Consider the following 22116-nt stretch of genomic DNA (forward strand, 5'->3'; position numbering starts at 1 on the left):
TGCTAGCAGCATCTTTGGAGCGGTGAAGGAGCAGTGTGTATACCGCTCCTGCCCATTGAGATCAATGGGCAGCGTGGCTATACCGCCGGCAAAGCGCTGCTGTAGCAGCGCTTTGCAGGTGGCTTTAACCCTTTCTCGGCGCTAGCGGGGGTTAAAAGCGCCCCTGCTAGCGGCCGAATACCTCCGCAAATGCGACGGTAAAGCGCCGCTAAATATAGCGGCGCTTTACCACCGACGCCACCCCAGTGTGAAAGGGACCTTCCTGTTTTGGCTATGGGAAAGAAAGTGGATTAAAACCACCCCGACACAGAAGAAAAAAAATAAACATTGCTGAAACACAAGCTTCACCCACCACCTGACCCTCCTTTAATCTATCTATAATAAAAAAAAAAGTTTTGCCTTTTGGCCTCTTGCACATTGCAGCTTGAAAAAGCTCAGAACAGCTTTTTTTTTTACTGAGCTAAAATGCAGCCCATTAATTGTAATGTGCCTATGCACACAGGCGCGTAAGCAAAAAAAAAAAAGGTTTTCGTTGTTTCTGTCAGTAAGTTATGTAAATAAGTAATTTTTCTCCTTCATGATGTGCGCTGATAGGCTGCACTGATGAGGCAGCACTGATAGGTGGCATGAATAGGCAGCACTGACTGGCATCACTAATGGGCACTTATTGGTGTCACTGATGGGCACTGTAATTAGCGCACTGATGATCAGTGTCCTGATTACCTGTACAGGTCTCCCCTGCGAGGAGATGCCACTGATCAGCTCTCCTCGCCATACACTCTGTCAGTGTGAGCCAATAAACGGCACTTCCTTGTTTACAAGTGACCAACTGTGATTGGAAACTGCCAATCACATGGGTAAAGAGCCGCGTCATCGGCTCTTTACTGAGATTGGGGTCTCCTTGTTTCTAGGACACGGCGGGGCTGCGATCGCCACGCTGCACACCCTCACGGGTTCTGGAGCGCCGTCATATGATGTTGTCCCAGAATGAGAGTGCCACCCCGCCACCGTCATTTTACTATACGCCGGGCGGCCAGTGGTTAAAGTGTATTTTTTCCTGCTACACAAATATAAGAAAAAAAATTTTGCAACAGCCACCATTTTATTCTCTAGGGTCTCTGCATTCAGAAACTATACACTGTTTGGGGGGGATCTAAATACTTTTCTAGCAAAAAAAACCCAAAATGCTGATTTTAACACCTATGTGAGAGAGAGATGTCAGATTACCCAGCCGGCGAGGAAGTCGTTACAGGAAGCATGTGGGTGCACAGTAATTATTTTGGGGGGCTCCCTCCCCTATAATATTGTCCCTCTGATCTCTATCCCCCTGTATACAGCCTGCTTTACCGCTTAGTGCAGAAATCCTCAAACTACGGCCCTCCAGCTGAACTACACTTCCCATGAGGCATTGTAAAACTCTGACATTCACAGTCATGACTAGGCATGATGGGAATTGTAGTTCCTGAACTGGAGGGCCGTAGTGGATACATTCTAATACTGTCCCTGCGAACCGCTGGGAGGAGCCCGAGGGCCACATGAGTCAGTACTGACAGACAGCCAATTACAGAAGCTGCTGCGAAGGGAAGACGAAAGGTACCTTGTTATTGGCTGGCTCCTCCTAGCAGTGAAGGAAGGCAGGCGGTGGAACAGGGGAGGAGCCAGGACTTCCTGAAGACCATCGTCTCATCCCCGGTGTGTGGGGGAGGGGTTGAGGAACTGCAAATCCCAGTATTTGTGGGACTGACTGAGGGCGCGGTGCATGCTGGGAGATTCCTTAACCTGGAACACTGGGGGGGGTTTTCTTGCAGGGCTGTCATCCTTGTGAGGTGGGCTGTGCTGGGACTTGTAGTTCTACCATAGAGTGTCACACCCCTTCTGGAGGTGGGAGTTCTTCTACCTCTAAGTGTTCTAATGAGATCCTTTGTGTTTGTCAGTGTCCACACTGGGGAGATTCTGACATTAGAGACACAGATGGCAAATAAAACCCAAACTCTTCTCCCCTGCAGAATGGAATGTACAGAAATGTTTGGTTGGAGCACTTAAGTGTAAATGTGTCCTTCTGCTGTGTTGCTGCACTACTGATGAAAGCTGAAATCAGGCTTGCAGTGGGAGTGGTTGCTGGAAATGAAGGTGGGAGGGATGGGGAGGTCCATAGAGTTAAAGGGACAGCTCTGGGTGGACATCACAAGTGTGATGTGTCCTGATTGTACAATCTTCTTTAGAGCGACCAATAATTATGTCATTTCTAGGGACTGTCTGATTTGATACAAGCTCATTGGAGATATTAAGGCAGGTAATTCTGGAGAAGATTGTACAACCAGATTGTAAGGTGTGTTGTAGGCACAAGGAGAGGGTTGCTTATACAGATTCTGTTCAATGTATGTGTGATTGCACTATTGGAATGTAAGGTGGATGGCCATCTTAGGCTGGCCATACTTAATACAATTTTCCTTTTAGCTTTACCAAAGCCATATAATATAAGGTCAAACCTAAACACTTTTCCATTTGTTTGCAATCAGGCAACACATACATACTACATAAAGGAAATTGAATAAGAAAATTGTATAATGTATGGCCAGCTTTAATGCAGATCCCTTTATCTGTGTTGCATGGAGTAATCCTCATTTATCAGGACGCAGTTACCGATTTCTGTCCTGACCGCCATGTCTTGGTTTTCAGGGTCTCCCGTTGATGTCGACCCCTCTGCGATGGCGGTGACCGAGAATGTGTCCAGCTGCTCTCTGAGCGCCATGTGGGACTGGTCACACCTGTCACTGTCGGGGACACCGCCAACTGTGTGTCTGTTGGATGCCGCAGCTGACCTGCTGGTGCTGGAAAGGAACTTTGCTGGAGCGTTGGCGCTGTGTGAGAGAGGTCTGCAGATCTTATCAGCAGATGGCGGAGACACAAAGTGAGTGTGTGCAGCAGAGATCTGTCGGGTTGTGTCATAAGTAAGAAGGAGCTCAGGCGTTTTCGCAAATCCACGTTCCGGCGCCCGCCAGGAAGCTGACACTCTGCAGCGCTAATCACAGGTGGTGAGACATTTCCCGATCTGTGCAGCCATGGAACACGCCTGAGCTCATCCTTAGTCATAAGTCTATGAAAAGCAAACTCCACCAACTCTCTGATCCAGAAACGCAAACCCTGCCAACTCCCAGGCGCAGAAACACAAGCTTCACCCACCACCTGACCCAGAAACACAGACCCAACCTGCTTCTTGACCCAGGAAACACAAACCACGCCCACTTCCTGACCCAGGAACAAAAATCATGGCCATTTCCTGACCCAGAAACACAAATAACACCAACTACCTGACGCAGAAACACAAATAACACCAACTAGCTGACGCAGAAACACAAGCTCCACCCACTACCTGACCAAGAAACACAAACCCAACCCACTTCTTGAGCCAGGAAACACAAGCCCTGCCCACTTCTTGACCCAGGAAACAAACCACGCCCACTTCCTGACCCAGAAACAAAAATGACACTAACTTCCTGACCCAGAAACACAAACCCCACGACTCTCTGGTGCAGAAACACAAGCTCCACCCACTACCTGACCCAGAAACACAAACCCCACAACTCCCTGGTGCAGAAACACAAGCTCCACCCACTACCTGACCCTGAAACACAAACCCAGCCTGTTTCCAGACCCAGGAAACACATTACCCACCCCTGGACCCAGAAAACAAGCCCCGCCCACCTCAGCACAGGAAACACAAGCTCCACCCACTACTTGACCAAGAAACACAAACCCAACCCACTTCTTGACCCAGGAAACACAAGCCCTGCCCACGTCTTGACCCAGGAAACAAACCACGCCCACTTCCTGACCCAGAAACAAAAATGACACCAACATCTTGACCCAGAGACACAAACCCCACGACTCTCTGTACAGAAACACAAGCTCCACCCACTACCTTACCCTGAAACACAAACCCAGCCCATTTCTGGACCCAGGAAACAAGCCCCGCCCACCCCATGACCCAGAAAACAAGCTCCACCCACCTCAGCCCTGGAAACACAAACCACACCCACTTCCTGGCCCAGGAACAAAAATCATACTCACTCCTTTACCCAGAAAATCAAACCCCACCCTAAACAGATATTTTTGCCTTTAGGTGTACATTAAACCCCACCCACATAACAAATGAATCATGGGCTGTACCTAAGAACATCTGAGATAAGTAAAGGCGAGGGATATTGGGAATCAATTATATGTTTTTCAGGACAGATGAAAATATATTTCATTTCAATTGTATTTTATTTTAAAACAAATCCATTGTATTTTCAGCATTTAAAAATACTATTTATTTATTACAGGTACTTATATAGTGCCATCAGTTTACACTCTACATGAAGCTTGAAATGTGTCTTCATATTATATTCCCTCAATCCCCAGCACAGTAGAAATCGGTCTGGGGGTGGTGGACGGTTTCTGTGCTGAGGCAATCTGGTTGTACTGCATTGTGCCGAGCTGTCATTTTAACGTTTTTCAGAAACTGGGGTCCAAAGAAGAAAGTTTATTTAGTGTATACATGCTCATAGTCCAAAGTAGCAAGCAGGTGACACAGGGATCTGTAATTGTCATAAGTAGTGTCACCCTCCTGGCTTTGCAGTGCAACTAGATCACAGAATTGGCTGAATAGAATCACTAAAATTACAGCAGTTAGTGTAAATTTGAGCTGTAGGTTAAAGGATAAGTTCACCTTTTAACAAAAAATAATAAATGCAAATTTTTTTGCAGGTAAAAAAAAATGAGCGGTTATTATTTTTTATTTTATGGAGCCTGGAAAGCATTGCACTAGTGATCAGCAGATTGCAGATGCCATGCAGGTCTCCTTCAGACTGTCAGTGTCAGAGTCTGCCCGTACATCATATGGCCAGGCAGATACACACTGGCAGGAAGAATCAATCAACTACCACAGCTCTCAACAGCGCCGTGGTAGTTCATTGAGAACTACAAGCCGATGTCTGCAAAGCCTGTCGGTAGTTGTAGTCCATTCACTCACCGAACACTAAATAAATGATGTGGGCAGAGACCCGCACAGCCATGTTTTTCTTTTAAATGCCAAAACAGGGGATGGGGGGGTCGGGTATATGAGGTGCATGGACCAGTACATTTGTAACATGTTACACCAATATTCAGGGTGTAACATGTTACAAAAGGTGAACTTATCCTTTGTTGTTTTACCAGAGTTCCACTTTAACTGACTAATATCAGTGCATGTGATATGTCTATGGATTTTAACTGGTGGATCCCAGATTAGATTTCTATCTGCAGTGCTTAAAGTAGATGTAAACCCAATGTCATCCTTTCTAAACTACTGCCATAGGGGTTATCTATGGATATACATGCCTCCTGCATGTATCTTTACCTGTCAAATGTCTCCCCTCTGTCTGTTATTAGACCTGAAAAACTGCAGATCCTGTGGTTGGGTCTGTTGTCTGGAGCTCGGTGGGTGGAGTCGTGATGTCAGACTCCCCGCCCACCTCTACACTCCCCTTGTCAATATGCATTTTCTCCTGTGTATTTCTTACACTGAAATTCTGCTACGATCTCTAACATCCAGTGAAAAGGCAGGAAAGTAACCACATGACTTCAGCATGCCAAATCATGCTGAGGTGTGGAACAGCCAATCCTTGCAGAGCTGCTGAAGAAAGGAGTGGGGGAGGAAATATAAAAATAATGCCTGTCTCTTAGGCTAGTGCACGAGATGTAAATCACCTGTCACTCACAGCAAGGGGGAGGATTTGGCAAAGTGTTTCTCAGTTTGTCAAGAATTGTCTCACTGAACAATAAAAGAGGATTGCTCAGAGCTGGATTAACTCTGTGTGGCAAGACTGGGCTCAAATGATAGGAAATCTTATAATCTACAGTATGATATAAAAAAAAAAAAAAAATCTGGTTTACATCCACTTTAATGCTAACAAATCCTCAGTCAATAGTGACTTACAGGTCATTGTGGGCTGGTAGCTATCCTTGCATTATTTTTCCTCTTCCTGCTTTAGTCCTCATGCACACGGACGTTTTTACAGCTGCTTTTTTGAGCTTTTTTTGCAGCTTAAAAAGGCCTGTCTATGTTAGTCTATGGCTTCATGCCCACCTAGGCGTTTTTGAGCTGCAAGTGGCATAGGCATTTTTAAGCTGTAAAAAAAACCCAGGACCAGTGGGTTCTGAGAGACGTTTTTCAGCTGTAAAAACGTTCTAACGCTGAAAAACGCTCAAAAACGTCATTCACCAACGTTTTTTAGCGTTTTTGTTCCATTGAAAAAAAAAAAAAATTTGAAAAAAAAAAAAAACGCTCAAAAACCCTAACGCGGAAAAACGCTCAAAAACGTTAAAAAACGCTATTGCAAAAACGCTGAAAAACGCCGAAAAAAGTTAAAAAAAATCACTGCAAAGATACTGGCTTTTTCATAACGTTTTTTTAACAGCCTGTGTGCATGAGGGCTTATCATTAAAAAGCTCTGAGCTCCAGTCAGTGACTTTGCCAAGGCTGAGATGATTTCACCAGGCAGCTGCAGGCTCCCTTTGATCAGACTCACATTGTAAAGACCATTGTAGCAGGGGCTGCTATGTGTCAGACAGATTTGCTTAAAGTGGATGTAAACCCAAATTTTTTTATGTCATAATGTAGAGTATAAGATTTCCTATCATTTGAGCCCAGTCTTGCCACAAAGAGTTAATCCAGCTCTGAGCAATCCTCTTTTATTGTCCAGTGAGATAAATCTTGACAAAGAAAAACTTTGTCAAATCCTCCCCCTTGCTGTGAGTGACAGGTGATTTACATATCTTGTGCACTAGCCTAAGACATGCATTATATTTTAATTCCCACCCCCACTGATTTGGCATGCTGAAGTCATGTGGTTACTTTCCTGTCTTATCACTGGATGTTAGAGATCATAGCAGAAGTTCAGTGTTAGAAATACACAGGAGAAAATGCATATTGACAAGGGGAGTGTAGAGGTGGGCGGGGAGTCTACTGACATCACAACTCCACCCACCGAGCTCCAGACAACAGACCCACCCACAGAATCTGCAGCTTTTCGGGTCTAATAACAGACAAAGGGGAGACATTTGACAGGTAAAGATACATGCAGGAGGCATGTATATCCTTATAGATAACCCCTATGGCAGTAATTTAGAAAGGATGACATTGGGTTTACATCCACTTTAAGCACCAACATTTACATGACTATGTCATATCCTTCTCTGACCATGAAATAGATGGTGACCATGGATGATGATTACTGTGATCTCTGTGAGAAGCAATAAATACCTGGATGTGTTACATTTACACAACAAGAAAACCAGAGGGATGTCGGACTATACAGGCCAGAAAAGGAGCATGCATCAAAAAAGAAAAAAATTAAAGTATCACAATGGGAATGCATTGCATGAGATTAAATAACAGGAAAAATCAAGAGTACTATTATGATTAGTTAATGCTGTTAAATGTACACATTACTCATCATGAACATTCTATTTGATTACAAGTCTACTTTATAGGATTTTTCTAGATTTTTCCCACCTTAAATTGATGCAGGACCAGTACATCTCTCCTTCCTGAGGCAGCCATGGTGGATGCGGTGCTTTGTGCACAATGTTCTAGTTGTTAACAGAGCTGAACTTTCCAGTATTTAAAATTCTGTTTTCATTGGCACACTGACTACAGATAATACAATCTAAATCAATCTCTTTTAGATCGATCAACAATTTTGAATCAAAGGCCTTGCCTGATTTCATATAAACTCAATAGTTTGGGGAGATTGTCATATGACATAGAAGATTATGCAGATCATAGACTGTTTTCGGTATAAAAACTGCATAATTCACACAGTGAGCCTTGAGATGAAAGAACTGATCAATTGTTTCTCCCTTCAGGAATGGACAAGTGAAGGCCTCGCTGTGTGTGATCGGGATTCAGGCCCTGGCTGAGATGGAGCAATGGAGGGAGGTCCTGCCCTGGCTCTTTCAGTATTACCAGAGCGCACAGGAGATGCCACACAACATCATGGAGCTGTGGTAATGGCTAGTGGCAACCCTTGTGCTAGTGTGGACTACCACTGACACAAAGAGATTCGTTCTAAAAAATATCAGCAAAAATTTTAGGATGCATCTCTTTTATCCAACTCCTTTCCCCCCTCTGCTGTCATCGCTTCTACTGCCTCTATTACCTGCAATTGCTCTATATTACACAGCAGGAGCAGATAGCCTACAAGTGACATGTCATTGAGTAAATACAATATATTAGCGCTTCCCTGAAGAATTTCAGTCCCTGGTAGTGCAGCTGAAGCAAACAATCAACTATGGGTGGCAAGGCATTGTCAAAAGATCTCTGGGATAAAGTTGTGGACAGGAACAGGTCAGGAGATGGATACATTTTGTTTTTGTTTTGGAGCAGGGAAGATTAAAGGATAAGATCACCTTTCAAAATAAATAAGTGCACATATTTTTGCATTTTTTTTTACTGCAGCCTGCAGAGCATTGCACCCAAGGTCAGCGGTTCACAGGTGCAATGTCAGGCTCCTGCAAGTCTTCCTCTAGCTTTGTGTTCATATCCCTGTACAGACTTTCTGTTACAAAGCTAGAGGAAGAATGAATGAACTGTAATTGAGCTGAGCATCCCATTCAGACTACAAGTACGCCTGGCCTAGTGGATGATGGTACTTGTAGTTTTTTCATTCACAGTGTAACAAGCTCCTAAAGGTGAACTTATCCTTTAAAATTTCTGTCATTTTTTAAAGCAGTAGTAAACCGACACAGAAATAAAAACATCGGGCCCCTGCAGAATAATGTAATAATGTGCTAGGAAGCATCGCATCCTAGCACATTGATTGTGACAGACTTGCCTGCACACGGAGCCCTCCAGAGCGTTGCTGTCACAGCTCCCCAGCGTTTCCATCTTTACCTGATCTTCCATCTGGGTTTGCGGGCTCCAGCTGTATGAATGGTGGGGAGCCCCTGCCCCGGAATGGAGCTCTGAAGGTATGGCACAGGTGACGTCACTGGCTGCATCCCGTGTGAATATTTCCTAAACCGTCCAAGTTTAGGAGATATTCACTGTACCTACAAGTAAGCTCTATTACAGGCTTCCTGTAGGTACAAGTTAACAGATGTACTTTACTTTCACTTCAATCCTGTCTGTGACCCCATAAGGGGGATGTTTCCTCACTTCCTGTTCCTGGGACACCCATACAATAAGTGAGGGGTGTGGATGTTACAGCTGCAGGAAGACACAGGCAGCAATCTAAACATTGTAACCTATACCCACTCCACTAAGGCCTTGTGCACATGGATGTTCAGCAGCTCCTGTGTGCTGAAGCATAAAATACAAAGCGCTTTGCTACACCCTGGGAGCTGCATGTTCTGTGTGCAGCAGCCAATACAAGTGAATGTGCTGTACATGGTTGTACTTGGGTAAACATAGATTGCTTCTGCATCGGTGCTTACTTGCACGTGGAATTATGGCAAAAATGTGCCACTTTTGCGTTTTAGGAAGAAATTCTGTACACACACCTGTAAGTAAGCACCCCTATCAGCATTCACTTGTATTGGTGGCTGCATATGACTCGTGCGGCTCTCTGGGCACAGGAAAGAGCCGAGGATTTTATGCTTCGGCACACAGAAGCTGCTAACGTTCATATGCATGAGACCTAAAGACATCCGGGCTCTGCTCTAAAATTAAGAACAAGTTGGCAGGGGATCCCTATTTTCAGCTCTATCCTAACAATTCTCTTCAGGATTTTCCAGCAGTCCTGATAATAGATTGGGCCTCAGACCTCACACAGCCCAGGGCTTAAATCTGAACTTCAGCCAGATCTAAAAGACACAATTGTATGCAGTTCTGTATTCATAAATACATCACATCTTAAGCTACAATGAAATGATATAGCTGATGACAAGTCCACTTTAAAAGCAGATTTAAAAAAAAATGAACTTCCTCTGGTAGTCTGTGGTGAGTAATTAATGATGGAGCTGAGAGTTTTCTGATGCCAAGTCTCCTCTAGATATTGCTTCTGTGTGATATCCACTTACAACTGAACATTCTGTTTTTCTGCAGCCTCCTCCTGTACAGCAGTGTGAAGCAGCCCCATGTCATGCTAGATCTGAGCCGTGATTGGTTGAAAGATCCCAAGAACCAGCTCCTGCCAGGGTACCAAAAAGTGTCAGAGCTCCATCTCCTGCGTATTCTGCTCCCCCTTGGTCACTTTTCAGAGGCTGAGGAGCTGGCACGGGACCCTGGTGCATTCACAACACAGCAACAGGAAGTGGTCCTCACAGCCGTGGCTGAAGAGAGGAGGCGTCTAAAGCAGGCAGAGGAAGAAGCTCAGATCGAGAGACCGGGGGAGCCAGATTGTCCTTCAGGTATGAGCATCTCTTCCAAGTGACAGAGCTCCTCCTATATCTGACTGTCTGAGGGAAGCAGCCAATCAAATTCTCCTTTCAATCCTTTGTAATTGGTCGGGGGGGGGGGGGGGTGGTATTGCATAACACAGACTGTCATCTAGAACTTTTGGCAGCCCACCTATCTCCGTGCTGGCCATACACTTGCCAATTTCTGAAGCTCTCCTCCAACTTTCAGTCAAATAGAAGTTTCCAGAGGTTGAAAGCATTTGTTTATACCTGTTCGATAAGTAGGGGAAAAAAAAATACCTGTTGATGCTGCCAGAAATCCTTTGAGTTGATAATTTGCTATACTGTACTCTTTATTAGTTACATTGTTCCCAGCTTTTCTTGGTGACTACAGAACACCTCTTCTCTATGTTACGAAGACTAGGAGAGTGGACAATGGTTCTTAGCCGTAGATACAGAAAAAAAAGAAAATTGATGCAGCTAGTAGAGCTGCTAAGCTGCAATATATTATATTTTTGTTCTTGGGTTTAGATACACTTTAACCATTCACTTTTTTTAACCCCTTCCCATCTGTCCTATTATCGTGGCAAGACATCATATGGCTCCCTTCCAGGATTGCGCCTCTCGCACACCTCACAGGCCGCGCTATGGCACGATCTGTCACCTGCTGTGTCCACTGGACACAGATGATGACAAATTACTGTACTAGCTCGCTGCCAGTATCATGTGATCGCTATGGCTAATCACAGCAAATCACATGACAATTCTACACAATGAATGGCTTTTTGTTTCATGCCATTCATGTGTACTATTGTGATGAGCCCTGTGATTGGTCACAGTTATCACATGGTACAGACAGGGCAAATCACAGCCCATCTGTATCATTTGATCAGCTGTGGCCAATCTCAGCTAATCAGAATAGTAAACATTAAATGAATAGTTTTCATTCAGAAAAAAATGGTTCCTTATAACTGTAAAATTCTCAGATATAAGCAATCATGGTGTGTTGAAAAAAAAAAATCCTGATCACCTCCCCAGAGTAGTACAACTTCAAAATACTTGCCATGCCTCGTACTAAATAACTTGGACTGTCTACTTTCCAAAAAGGGATCATTTGTACTGTCCTGGCGTTTTCAGACCTGAAGAAATGAGATAAGCCGTCAGTACATCAGGATTGATCAATTTTCAGATCTTTGTACCATAGTTTGTGGAATCTATATCTTTCCTACAGATTAAATAATATACACGGATTTGGGTTATTTTCACCAATGAAATGTAGCAGAATACATTTTGGCCTAAATTTATTAAGAAAGATTATTTATTTGCAAAATGTAATAACAGAAAGGAAAAGAAACGCATTTTTAATTTTCAAAATTTTCCAGTCTTTTTTCGTTTATTTGGCAAAAAAAAACCCAGCAGTGATTAAATACCACCGAAAGAAAGCACCATTTGTGTGAAAAAATTTATAAAAATTTCATATCGGTACGGAGTTGCATGACCGCACAATTGTCATTCAAAGTATGACCACGCTGAAAATTGGCCTGGGCAGGAAGGGGGTAAAAGTGTTTGGTATTGAAGCGGTTAATAGATTTAAATCATTTACTGGTTTTGCGCGATCAGATGATCAAAGCTGGTTTGGAAATTGATGCAATTTTCTGTAAAAATAAAAATGCCAGGACAGTACAAACAACCCTGAAATGATCCCTTTATGTAAAGTAGACACCCCGAGATGATTTCATTTTTCACCATCATTTTTTGAAAATGTAGAAACATGCTGGTATTGCGGTGATTAAAGCGGTATTAAACCCAAAAGCAAAATTGTAATATATTGCAGCTTACCAATCATTAATTATATGTGGTGGTTGCATTAGTTTTCTTCTTTCTTTAGGCTTTTCCCCCCTCTGTTTTCACTGAGGCGCTTTACAGGTGCTACAGCGCTAAAAATCGCACCTGCATAGCGCCTGTAAAGAGCCTCTCCTGTCTCTCCAGTGCGAAAGCCTGAGGGCTTTCACACTGGAGCTGTGCGCTTGCAGGATGGTAAAAAAAAGTCCCGCAAGCAGCATCTTTGCAGCGCTGTAGGAGTGGTGTATACACCGCTCCTAAAGCGCCCCTGTCCATTGAAATCAATGGGGCAGCGCCGGCAAAGCGCCGCTTTGCGAGCGGTTTTAAGCCTTTTTAAGCCTTTTTCGTCCACTAGCGGGGGTTAAAAGCGCCCCACTAGCGGCCAAATAGCACCACTAAAACGACGGTAAAGCACCGCAAAAAATATCGCCGCTTTACCGCCGATGCCCACCCGCCACAGTGTGAAAGTAGCCTTATTAAGTAGTTACAGCAACTGTTTTTTCCACTTGGGATAAATGTTTTACATAAATAAAAGCTGATCATTGTAAGCACCCCTGTCAGTGCTGAATGATTTGTCTCAACCCTCTCTCTACCTGCTACATCTGCAGGACAGCTTGTTCTGTTGAAAAACAATAGACTTTTTGGAAAGGAAAGAAAGCCCAAAATAGAAAACGAATACAGCCATTACATCTAAGAATTTGTAAGCTGTGATAAAATGAATATTTGCTTTTGGGTTTAAAGCAGTATTAAAGCCAAAAACAAAAATGTAATATATTTCTGCTTACCAAACCTTGGATGTGGTGGCTGCATCAGGTTTCTTTTCGCAAGCTTTTCACTTGGTGATCTGGCCAGTAACACACCACAACTACATGGATCAGAGTGCCCTAACTCTGGATGAATGAGCACAGGGGGCACCTTTGGACAGCAGAATTGTTGGTCTTGGGGGAGGGGAGTGTTAGATGTACTAGCAATTTTAAATACACTAATATTTTGAAGCCAAACTCCAGCTAATACTATATAAGCAGTTACAGAAAACCATTTTTGTTTGGTTTTAGGATAAAGGTTTTACATAAAGTTGATAATTGTAAGCACCCCTGCTAGTGTTAGATGGTTTGTCTCATCTCTGTAACTGATACATTCTGCTGGAGAGCTCGTTCTTTTGAAAAACAACAGACTTGCTGGCTGGATTGCCAGATGAAAATAGAAGAAAGAAAGCCTAAAAAGAAAACAAATGCAGTCATCACATCTAAGAATTGCTAAGCTGCAAATATAATAAATGTTTACTTTCTGGTTTAATACCGCTTTAATTCTCACATAGAACTAGGTCAGGGGTCTCCAAACTACGGCCCTCCAGTTGTTCAGAAACTACAACTCCCGCCATGTCTAGTCATGTCTGTGAAGGTCAGAGTTTTACAACGCCTCATGGGATGTGTAGTTCCGCAACGGCTGAAGGGCCGTAGTTTGGAGATCCCCGAGCTAGGTAATGGTGCACTAAATACAGCACATAAAGGTCATACACAGAGGGAGAAGGTGTTGAAGAGGTTAATATATAGGTTACATACAGTGGGAGTTGCAAAAACAACATTTTGCCCTTGGGACTTTAATGCAACAGATCACATTGTTTCACATACAGTGGTAGGATGAAGATTAGGGGACTCATGTGCAGAATAATGAAGGTGAAGGGTTAATTTACAGATCATATAGGGGGTGGGGGAAAAATTGTGCTGTGATCAGGAACTAAAGAATTACCCCCCCCCCCCCCCTTGTAAAAGGAAGGGGTGTAAACACCACACTGCTTACATCTGTGATCACTATGATTGGTAATGTGACCAAGCACAGTGATTCCCAAGGTACAGGGGCGGTGAAATTGGCTCAGTACGCAATGCCAGTGCTGTTTATAAATGGCAGTGGGTAAATAACCATCCACAGCATTTTAGATGTACGTGGTCCAAAAGTGGTTATTGTTCCCAAAAAACTTCACGCCAACCTATTCCCTTAGTGACCAGCTGGTATCTTTTAAGATAATATCTACCACCACCAAAATCAGATAAAAAAATATGTGCCACGCCAAAATATTCCACATATTAGTGACACATATCCTATATAAACCATATACACTATAATGAAAAATAAAATAAATATCTGGGCTATAATGGACTGCAATAGCGTACAGCAGCTAAGCACTATAACCCAGATAGTAGGTACATAAGCAGATATATAGCAAAAAAAGTGCAGCACTATAAATTGATAAATATGTGTATGCCACAGCTAAATATTAAAATGCAAATAATATCCATGATTTTTAACCATAAATCATGAGAATGAGTAAAAATCAATACAGTGCACAACAATTGATTAAACAAGAGTCCAATGCTTCAATAGTGCACAAAGTACAAATATCCACATTCTATTATAGTTGATAAGTGACTTGAGTTCATAAGATAAAATCCTGGTGTGCTGTGAAGTGAATCATTCATAAATAGTGGGACATGAGATAGACTTGACCACGTGAGACCACCACCACAGAGAGACAGGAGGCTTACCAGAAAGCCAGTGACAGCCTTCAGATCCAAGGCTTGTTGGATCTGAGATCCTGTTGGAGAAGTATCCTGGTAATTGGAGACTGGAAGGATGTCCCAATGAGCTGGGCCTTCATTACCCAATGGTTTCCACAGGGGCACATCCAGGTCCAGCAAGGGAACTCTCTCTGTATAAGTTTCAAACTGTACACATGCAGGCTGTGTGTGGTCACCAAACACAATATTCAGACTCCAGGCTATATGAATGACCTGTGCTCCAGACCAAGCAGGGATAGTCCTGTCTCTGTGTGTGTTGGAGGAATATCCCTGCTTGGACTGGAGGCTTTCTGGTAAGCCTCCTGTCTCTCTGTGGTGGTGGTCTCACGTGGTCAAGTCTATCTCCCACTATTTATGAATGATTGACTTCACAGCGCTACAGGATTTTATCTTATGAACTCAAGTCACTTATCAACTATAATAGAATGTGGATATTTGTACTTTGTGCACTATTGAAGCATTGGACTGTTGTTTAATCAATCGTTGTTGTGCACTGTATTGATTTTTACTGATTCTCATGATTTATGGTTCAAAATCACGGATATTATTTGCAGTTTTGCACTTTAATATTTAGCTGTGGCATACACATATTTATCAATTTATAGCGTTGCACTTTTTTGCCATATATACACACTCTATTGTCAAAAGTATCGGAACACCTGCCTTTACACGCACATTAACTTTTTTGTTTTTTTTTTAAAAGGGTAAATTTATTCGTATTTCAACAGGAAAAAAAGTTACAATATTTGAACACATCTTTTACAGAGCATAACATCCATGTAAATAATAAGCTTTCGTATGCAAATTCAGACATATCAGCGCTTATACAGCAGTACATATACCGTCCTTCTATCCTCCTGTACAGATATCTGTTTGAATCCAATCTTCCGTTTTGGCAATATAGTGTGGATGAGCGAGTTTAGGGTGGAGGAACTTGACTGGCCTGACCTCAACCCAATAGAACACCTTTGGGATGAATTAGAGCGAAGGTTGCGAGCCAGGCCTTTTTATCCACATCAGTGCCTGACCTCACAAATGCGCTTCTGGAAGAATGGTCAAACAATCCCATAGACACACTCCTAAACTTTGTGGACAGCCTTCCCAGAAGAGTTGAAGCTGTTATAGCTGCAAAGGGCGGGCCAACTCAATATTGAACCCTACGGACTAAGACTGGGATGCCATTAAAGTTAATGTCCATGTAAAGGCAGGTGTCCCAATACTTTTGGCAATATAGTGTATATTGGAGGTCCAAAAGTGGTTAATTAATTACGATTTTAGTGTAGAAACCCTCTATTTATCCCCATTTGACCTGCGTTGCTTAGTGTTTCTTTGTTTCTGTCCTATTGAGATCTCTGCAGGCAGAAGCCGGTCACATACTTCACCCAAGCGTGTTTGAATATTGCAAGAATTAGATACAAGACACAGTGTTAATAGGCGAAGCCTGCCTACATAAGCCCTTGGGTGTTGATTTAGATCATTAAATTGCAAATGGTAATGGGTTTCCCATTGCTCTCTCTGTTTTGCAGCAGCAGGACATTTGCAGGCAAGACGGGAGCATGTGGTGCGGTGCCTCTATGGAGCACTGAGCGTGGTGGTGACATGGGTTCGCAGGATTCCATTACAGCGTGTCCTGGTGGCTCTTCTTCTGATGTCCGTCATCCTGCTGCGACTGGATCCAGGTCAGGACAGCTGTACATGCATACTGTGTAAAGAAGGGATTAAATAACTCAGGACTGTGCAGACATTACAGATAATCTAAACACTCCAGACTGAAAATAATAGTCAGTGAATCAACAATCCTACATAAAAAAGTTTGTTATAATGAAGTACATTGTGATTTAGGAGGTTTTTTTCACAGGACCTCTTGGCATGACTTCAGCCTCTTATCACATGATCCTGTGCTGGGGAACCTTCCCCTTTTGCTTCAGTGTGTGTGGGTAAGGCTGCAGTGGGCTCACAGGGAGGGTGTCGCTCGAACCAGGAAACACACTAGCGGCATTTTCACTGGTTCAGATTTTAAAAGGGTGACAGCAGCTGGAAAAATTTAGCTTCCCCTAGAAGAAAGACTCCAGAATGAAAATTAGAGACTCAGCTGAAATTTTCTATAAAATTCAGTACAATATGGCGTTCTTTACAGAATGACCCCCGCAAATATCATTTTCTGCTTGTGTGATTTGGCTTTCTGATTTTCCCATAAATCTGCAGTAAGATACGGATTTCGGGCATCCCCTGCAACAAAAATATAATTTTGGTGAGATTCTCCCAAAGGGAAATCACGTCTAAAGGGATGCATACCCTGCCACTTTTGTCATTAGAACCCTGCAAATGCAGCAGCTGATTAATGATTATAAAATCACTCCCATTAGGTTCCCTTTGCACATGGACACAAACAAACAGCCATTTCTTCAGAATAACAAAAGGCAGGAATCTGCAACAAAGTTTGTTAAAATCCTTGCAATGTACATAGATCACTCAGATGGGAATGTTTTTTTTTTTTTGTTCAACAAAAGTGGAGTTACTCCTTAACCACTTCCCGACCGGCGCACGCCGATGTACGTCTACAGAATGGCACGGCTGGGCAAATGGACTTACAGGTAAGTCCATTTGAATTCCCCGCCGTGCCATTGCGTGCGCGCCCCCGGCCGGGAGCTCCGTGAGTCGGGTCGCAGGTCCCGCGGACGCGATCGCCGCGGGGATACCTGCGATCGGCTCACGAAGAGGACGAACGGGGAGATGCTGATGTAAACAGCATCTCCCTGTTCTGCCTAGTGACAAGTGTCACTGATCACAGCTCCCTGTCACTGATCACAGCCCATCCCCCCTACAGTTAGAATCACTCCCCTAGGACATACTTAACCCATCCCCGCCCCCTAGTGGTTAACCCCTTCACTGCCAGTGTCATTTACACAGTAATCAGTGCATTTTTAATCACACTGATCGCTGTATAAATGACAATGGTCCCAAAAACGTGTCAAAAGTCCGACATGTCCGCCATAACATCACAGTCACAATAAAAATCGCTGATCGCCGCCATTAGTAAAAAAAAAATTAATAATAAAAATCCCATAAAACTATCCCCTATTTTGTAAATGCTATAACTTTTGTGCAAACCAATAAATAAACCCTTATTGTGATTTTTTTTTTTTTTTAACAAAAATATGTAGAAGAATACGATCGGCCTAAACTGAGGGTAAAAAAATGTTTTTTTACATATTTTTGGGGGATATTTATTATAGCAAAATGTAAAAAATAATGGGTTTTTTTCAAAATTGTCGCTCTTATTTTGTTTATAGTGAAAAAAATAAAAATCGCAGAGGTGCTCAAATACCACCAAAAGAAAGCTCTATTTGTGGGGAAAAAAAGGACGTCAATTTTGTTTGAGAGCCACGTCGCACGACTGTGCAATTGTCAGTTAAAGCGACGCAGTGCCGAATCGCAAAAAGTGCTCTGGTCAGGAAGGGGGTAAAATCTTCCGGAGCTGAAGCGGTTAAAGTTGAAGGCACCACAAGATGAACAACCCAAAAAAGCTCCTTTTGTGGCCCTCTCTGATTTAGTTTCACTTTGCTACTGTGGTCTGATTTCATGTGTGCCTTTTCAACTGTCTTTGCACTGTGTAGTAAGACTGAGGCTAGGTACGCACTAGTACAGTTTGTGCGCTCCCATGTGATGCACGTAGAGCAGCCTGTTTATTTCAATAGATTACCCAACCCACGAGAAACATGGGGAAAGAAATCCCTGACCCTTTTGTAAAACTACACTGCACTAAAATGCACAGTGCTGCAGCATCATGCGGTTTGGCATGTGCGTTTGTCATTGTGTGGGGGTGCAATTAAGCCCATGAAAATTTCTGGGCTTGAAATTGATAGTTGCTCTGGGCCATACACGTCCCTCCATATCCCCCACCTATGTGACAGCTCTTGGGAATGGCAATTGGCCAGTCAGAAGACGCTAAGCACCATACTATTGGAAATGAGGGCCAAATGGTCCCCTAAACTCCCAGGTACCATGTTTTGTTGAGCAGAGATATTAGGATGTGAAGAAGCTTAATATTACCTCCTATCAAGCACTGGGTGTGAAAAAAGTGCCAAAAGCACATTCAATTTCATTTAGACTTGAATCATAAAAAGACAATGCTCCTTGGGGGTTCAGAGGGTCTCCTTCGTTAAAAAATTGGAGAACAAAATAGTTGAAATCCTGAGGGGTAGTTAGTATCATCGCTTCCAGGGTTAGTTAGGCCTGCCTACACCTCAGGATCCCTCCAGTTTCATCACCCCAGAACTCATTTTGTTCAGTAGTACCAAGCCAAGTTGAAGGGAAGCCTCTGAATCCCAAAACACATATCCTTATATGATCTAAGTCTTGAATAAAACTAAATGTGGACTTTATACGTCGGGGGTCAGCAACCTGTAGATCGCGATCTACCAGTAGATTGCAGCCAGGTGACTGGTAGATCGTGGTCTGGGCTGACCGTCCATTCCTGAGCATCAAACAGAGTGCAATGCAGAGGGACTACTTGTAAAGTTGGCACTGTAGTAGCCACGTAATGCCTCCTCTGTAGTGTTGGTTCCTGTCCCATGCGGAGTGATACCAACTGCACCCCATTTCTTATGCTAGCGGTCTCCAGAGTGGTGCCAGCAGCAGGAAGGAAGAGATCTTCAGGTCAGTGTGAAGCAATACACTGGGCATTATAGTATAGGGCTGCTCACACACTGATGTGCTGTGGTTTACACGCACCGTGGGTGCAGTTCAGTGTACCTGCAGGTTTGCTGTGCCATAGACTTATATCCTCCGGGTTTGGTACATTTTGTGAATTCAGGGTTTTGGTGCATTTTCAGAAAATGCACTACACCTGCAGGATATAATAGAAGTCTATGGCAAAGCACAGCTAACCCAGGAAAGTTGCAGATGCACTGTGCTGCACCTGCGGTACAGGTAAACTGCAGAAAATACGTATGAAAGCAGTCTTCTAAGGGCCTCAGAACAGTAAGGGTTCATTTACATTTGCAGTTTGTGGGGTGGTAAAACCCCATAGTTGTGTTTTTACCACCCCCGCCCCAACCGCACTACCTTTAGCTGCAGTGGCCAGGGGTGTACACATGTCACAGCCACAGCAGGAATTATGCACCCTGTTATGGTTGGTGGGTGTAGCACATGCCAAGCATGACACATTTAAGTGAATGAGGCCACTCTGCAAGTGCCCTGCAACCTTGTGCACAGCAAACAAGGGTTTTAAATCAGGCAGCGTTGTGTTGCTTTCTCACCACATGTTTTAACCCCTTGGACCCCGCAAAGCATGCAGTTGCGAGGGGCTTGCAGAGTGCCTCTATTTACTTGAATGGGTCGCGATTGGCAGACGGTAGCACCCACCAAAAGCAGCAGGGGGCTAAATTCCTGCTGCAGCATGTGTACACCTTTTGGCTGCTGCCTCAGCAGTTAAAGAGGGTAGGGATTGGGGGTGGTAAAACCGCAACTCAACCAAAGGTTTTTACCACCCTCCAACTTTACGTGTGAATGAGCCTTAAGGGTGCTGCTACCAAATGTAACTAAGGGCTCATTCACAAGTGGAGCAGACTCTGCTGCTCCTCTGAAAAGCAATCCAAGTGTGTTTGGTAGGTAGTGAGGAGGCAATATGTTGCCTCACCACCTGATTTAAACCCATAGTTGCCATGCAATGCATGCGATTACCACATGGTAGTATGGCAATTACAGGTTTAAATCAGGTGTGAGGAGGCGACACTGGGCAACACTGTGCCCCTGTGATCTTTGACTTCCCTCATGTTGTTTAGGTAGATCTTCACCTCTTTAAGGTTGCCTACCCCGTTCTGCCTTTTTCACTTTCCCCATTCACAGCCAGGCCCTAATTAAATTTCAGCAATTAGATTATTTGCTTTATGCCATTACATAACTTGTTTTACTTGTTTCCTTTCAGCTTCTCCATTGTCCCAGGGTCCTATCGCTCATTTGCTTCTCCTGCTGCGACAGATTGCCACTAACATCTTTAAGAATACATCGCCGAGTCAGCCATAAGCAGCTGTAAAGGAATTTCTGTGCAAAAGTGGTAATTCAGTTGTACATGGAGTATTATGGGCTGAGTTACAGCTGGATTCTTATATCTTCTGAGAACTGCAGAAGTGAGACCTCCCATCCATAATTCTTGGTTCTGTTCCTGCCCACCTGGGAGTTTTGGGTATCCCTGTCCAACTTTGTGCATCCCTCCTCTGACATGCTCCATAATATAAAATTATTAGAACTACCAGCAGGCATGGTGTGATACAGAATTTATGGGCACTGATAGCAGGCACTGATGTGAGTTTTGGGTGGACTGTTCGTCAACGACATTCCCAAATGCCACTGGAACACAAAGGGCTTTGTGTATGAAATGTGTCCCTAGCAACCAGATTTTCCCATGTTGTCTTGGTTGCTATGGGCAGCACCCTTTGCATTCAGATGTGGCCAGCCAAATATCCTTTTCAGACCCACTACAGCTATGGACTGTTCTATGAAGATAATTCCTGCAATAATTTATCAAATCAAATGTAATGAAGTTCTAAAATTTCTATGTGATTGCGTCCATGAATGTCATTTTGTTTACATGTCAATAAAGTTTTTCTGAATGAGAACAGCATTCTCGTTCTGTAAGTCTGCTGAGACCCGAATCCAGCCCTGGCAACGCCGGGCCATTTTTATTCTGGACCCGGAAATGTTGATGTTGATAGCAACCCATAGGAATCTAGCTGGTTTATTTGGATGCAGTCAATGTAGGGAACAACATTATGTTCAATCTGCCCCACCAGAACTTTCTACCAGTAATAGGACACTGTCTGAGGACTAGGCAATGACAATCATTATTGTCCCTTCCTAAGTGCCAGTAGCACTACCATCCTTTCCCAACCCCCTCTCTATAGCAAATGTAATGCCCAGCTAAGCCAGGCTTAAATATTTTGGCTCCTGACAAATTGCTTGAGGCTTTTGCACTCTACAAGAGGTTCCATTCATACAAACAGCATAAAGTGTTTTAGCTCAGAAAACAAAATACATCCTCCTGTCCCCCACCCCCGCCTCCAGTTCAGGCTCCAAAGGGTTAACCTGGTGCCTCTCTGCTCCATCTGCCAGTTGTGGTCTAGAAATAGCAGCTTATTACAGCCTGTCATATGTTCTCTTCGCTCCAGCCCCCACCTCCCTTTTCTGTATTCCCACTGTGCATGCTGTGTAATTATCCAGTTTAAAACCAAAATACACACATCAACAAGAGCCAGTGTACCGTTTTTGTCTGTAGAGATATCCGAATCACAGACCTCCCAGGTACTACAAGCCCCAGCGTGCCCTGACAACAATC

The 22116-nt window shown here is 43.6% G+C and overlaps 1 protein-coding gene across 5 annotated transcripts; it reads left to right on the forward strand.

Annotated features, from left to right (window-relative positions):
• The first annotated feature begins 1544 nt into the window (after window positions 1–1544).
• Window positions 1545–21400, forward strand: PEX26 (peroxisomal biogenesis factor 26). 5 transcript variants are annotated; one of them, XM_073621532.1, is made up of 7 exons: window positions 1545–1692; window positions 2680–2911; window positions 7891–8031; window positions 10070–10374; window positions 16307–16459; window positions 19339–19439; window positions 20710–21400. In XM_073621532.1, the coding sequence occupies exons 2-6, from the start codon at window positions 2709–2711 to the stop codon at window positions 19392–19394; spliced, it is 858 nt and encodes a 285-aa protein (XP_073477633.1). In that variant the 5' UTR covers window positions 1545–1692; window positions 2680–2708; the 3' UTR covers window positions 19395–19439; window positions 20710–21400. The 5 variants fall into 5 exon arrangements, with proteins under 5 accessions (XP_073477633.1, XP_073477630.1, XP_073477634.1 ...); XM_073621529.1 differs by lacking the exon at window positions 19339–19439; XM_073621530.1 differs by lacking the exon at window positions 19339–19439 and having other exon boundaries at window positions 1690–1826.
• Window positions 21401–22116: the final 716 nt, after the last annotated feature.

This window comes from Aquarana catesbeiana, linkage group LG03, assembly GCF_042186555.1.
Source record: "Aquarana catesbeiana isolate 2022-GZ linkage group LG03, ASM4218655v1, whole genome shotgun sequence".
Taxonomy (NCBI): domain Eukaryota; kingdom Metazoa; phylum Chordata; class Amphibia; order Anura; family Ranidae; genus Aquarana; species Aquarana catesbeiana.

Coding starts and splice junctions, on each gene's coding strand:
- PEX26 (XM_073621529.1), top strand. CDS start 2,709: ATGGCGGTGACCGAGAATGTGTCCAGCTGCTCTCTGAGCGCCATGTGG. Junction 8,032..10,069: donor CACAACATCATGGAGCTGTG/GTAATGGCTAGT, acceptor GTTTTTCTGCAG/CCTCCTCCTGTACAGCAGTG. Junction 10,375..16,306: donor GGAGCCAGATTGTCCTTCAG/GTATGAGCATCT, acceptor TCTGTTTTGCAG/CAGCAGGACATTTGCAGGCA.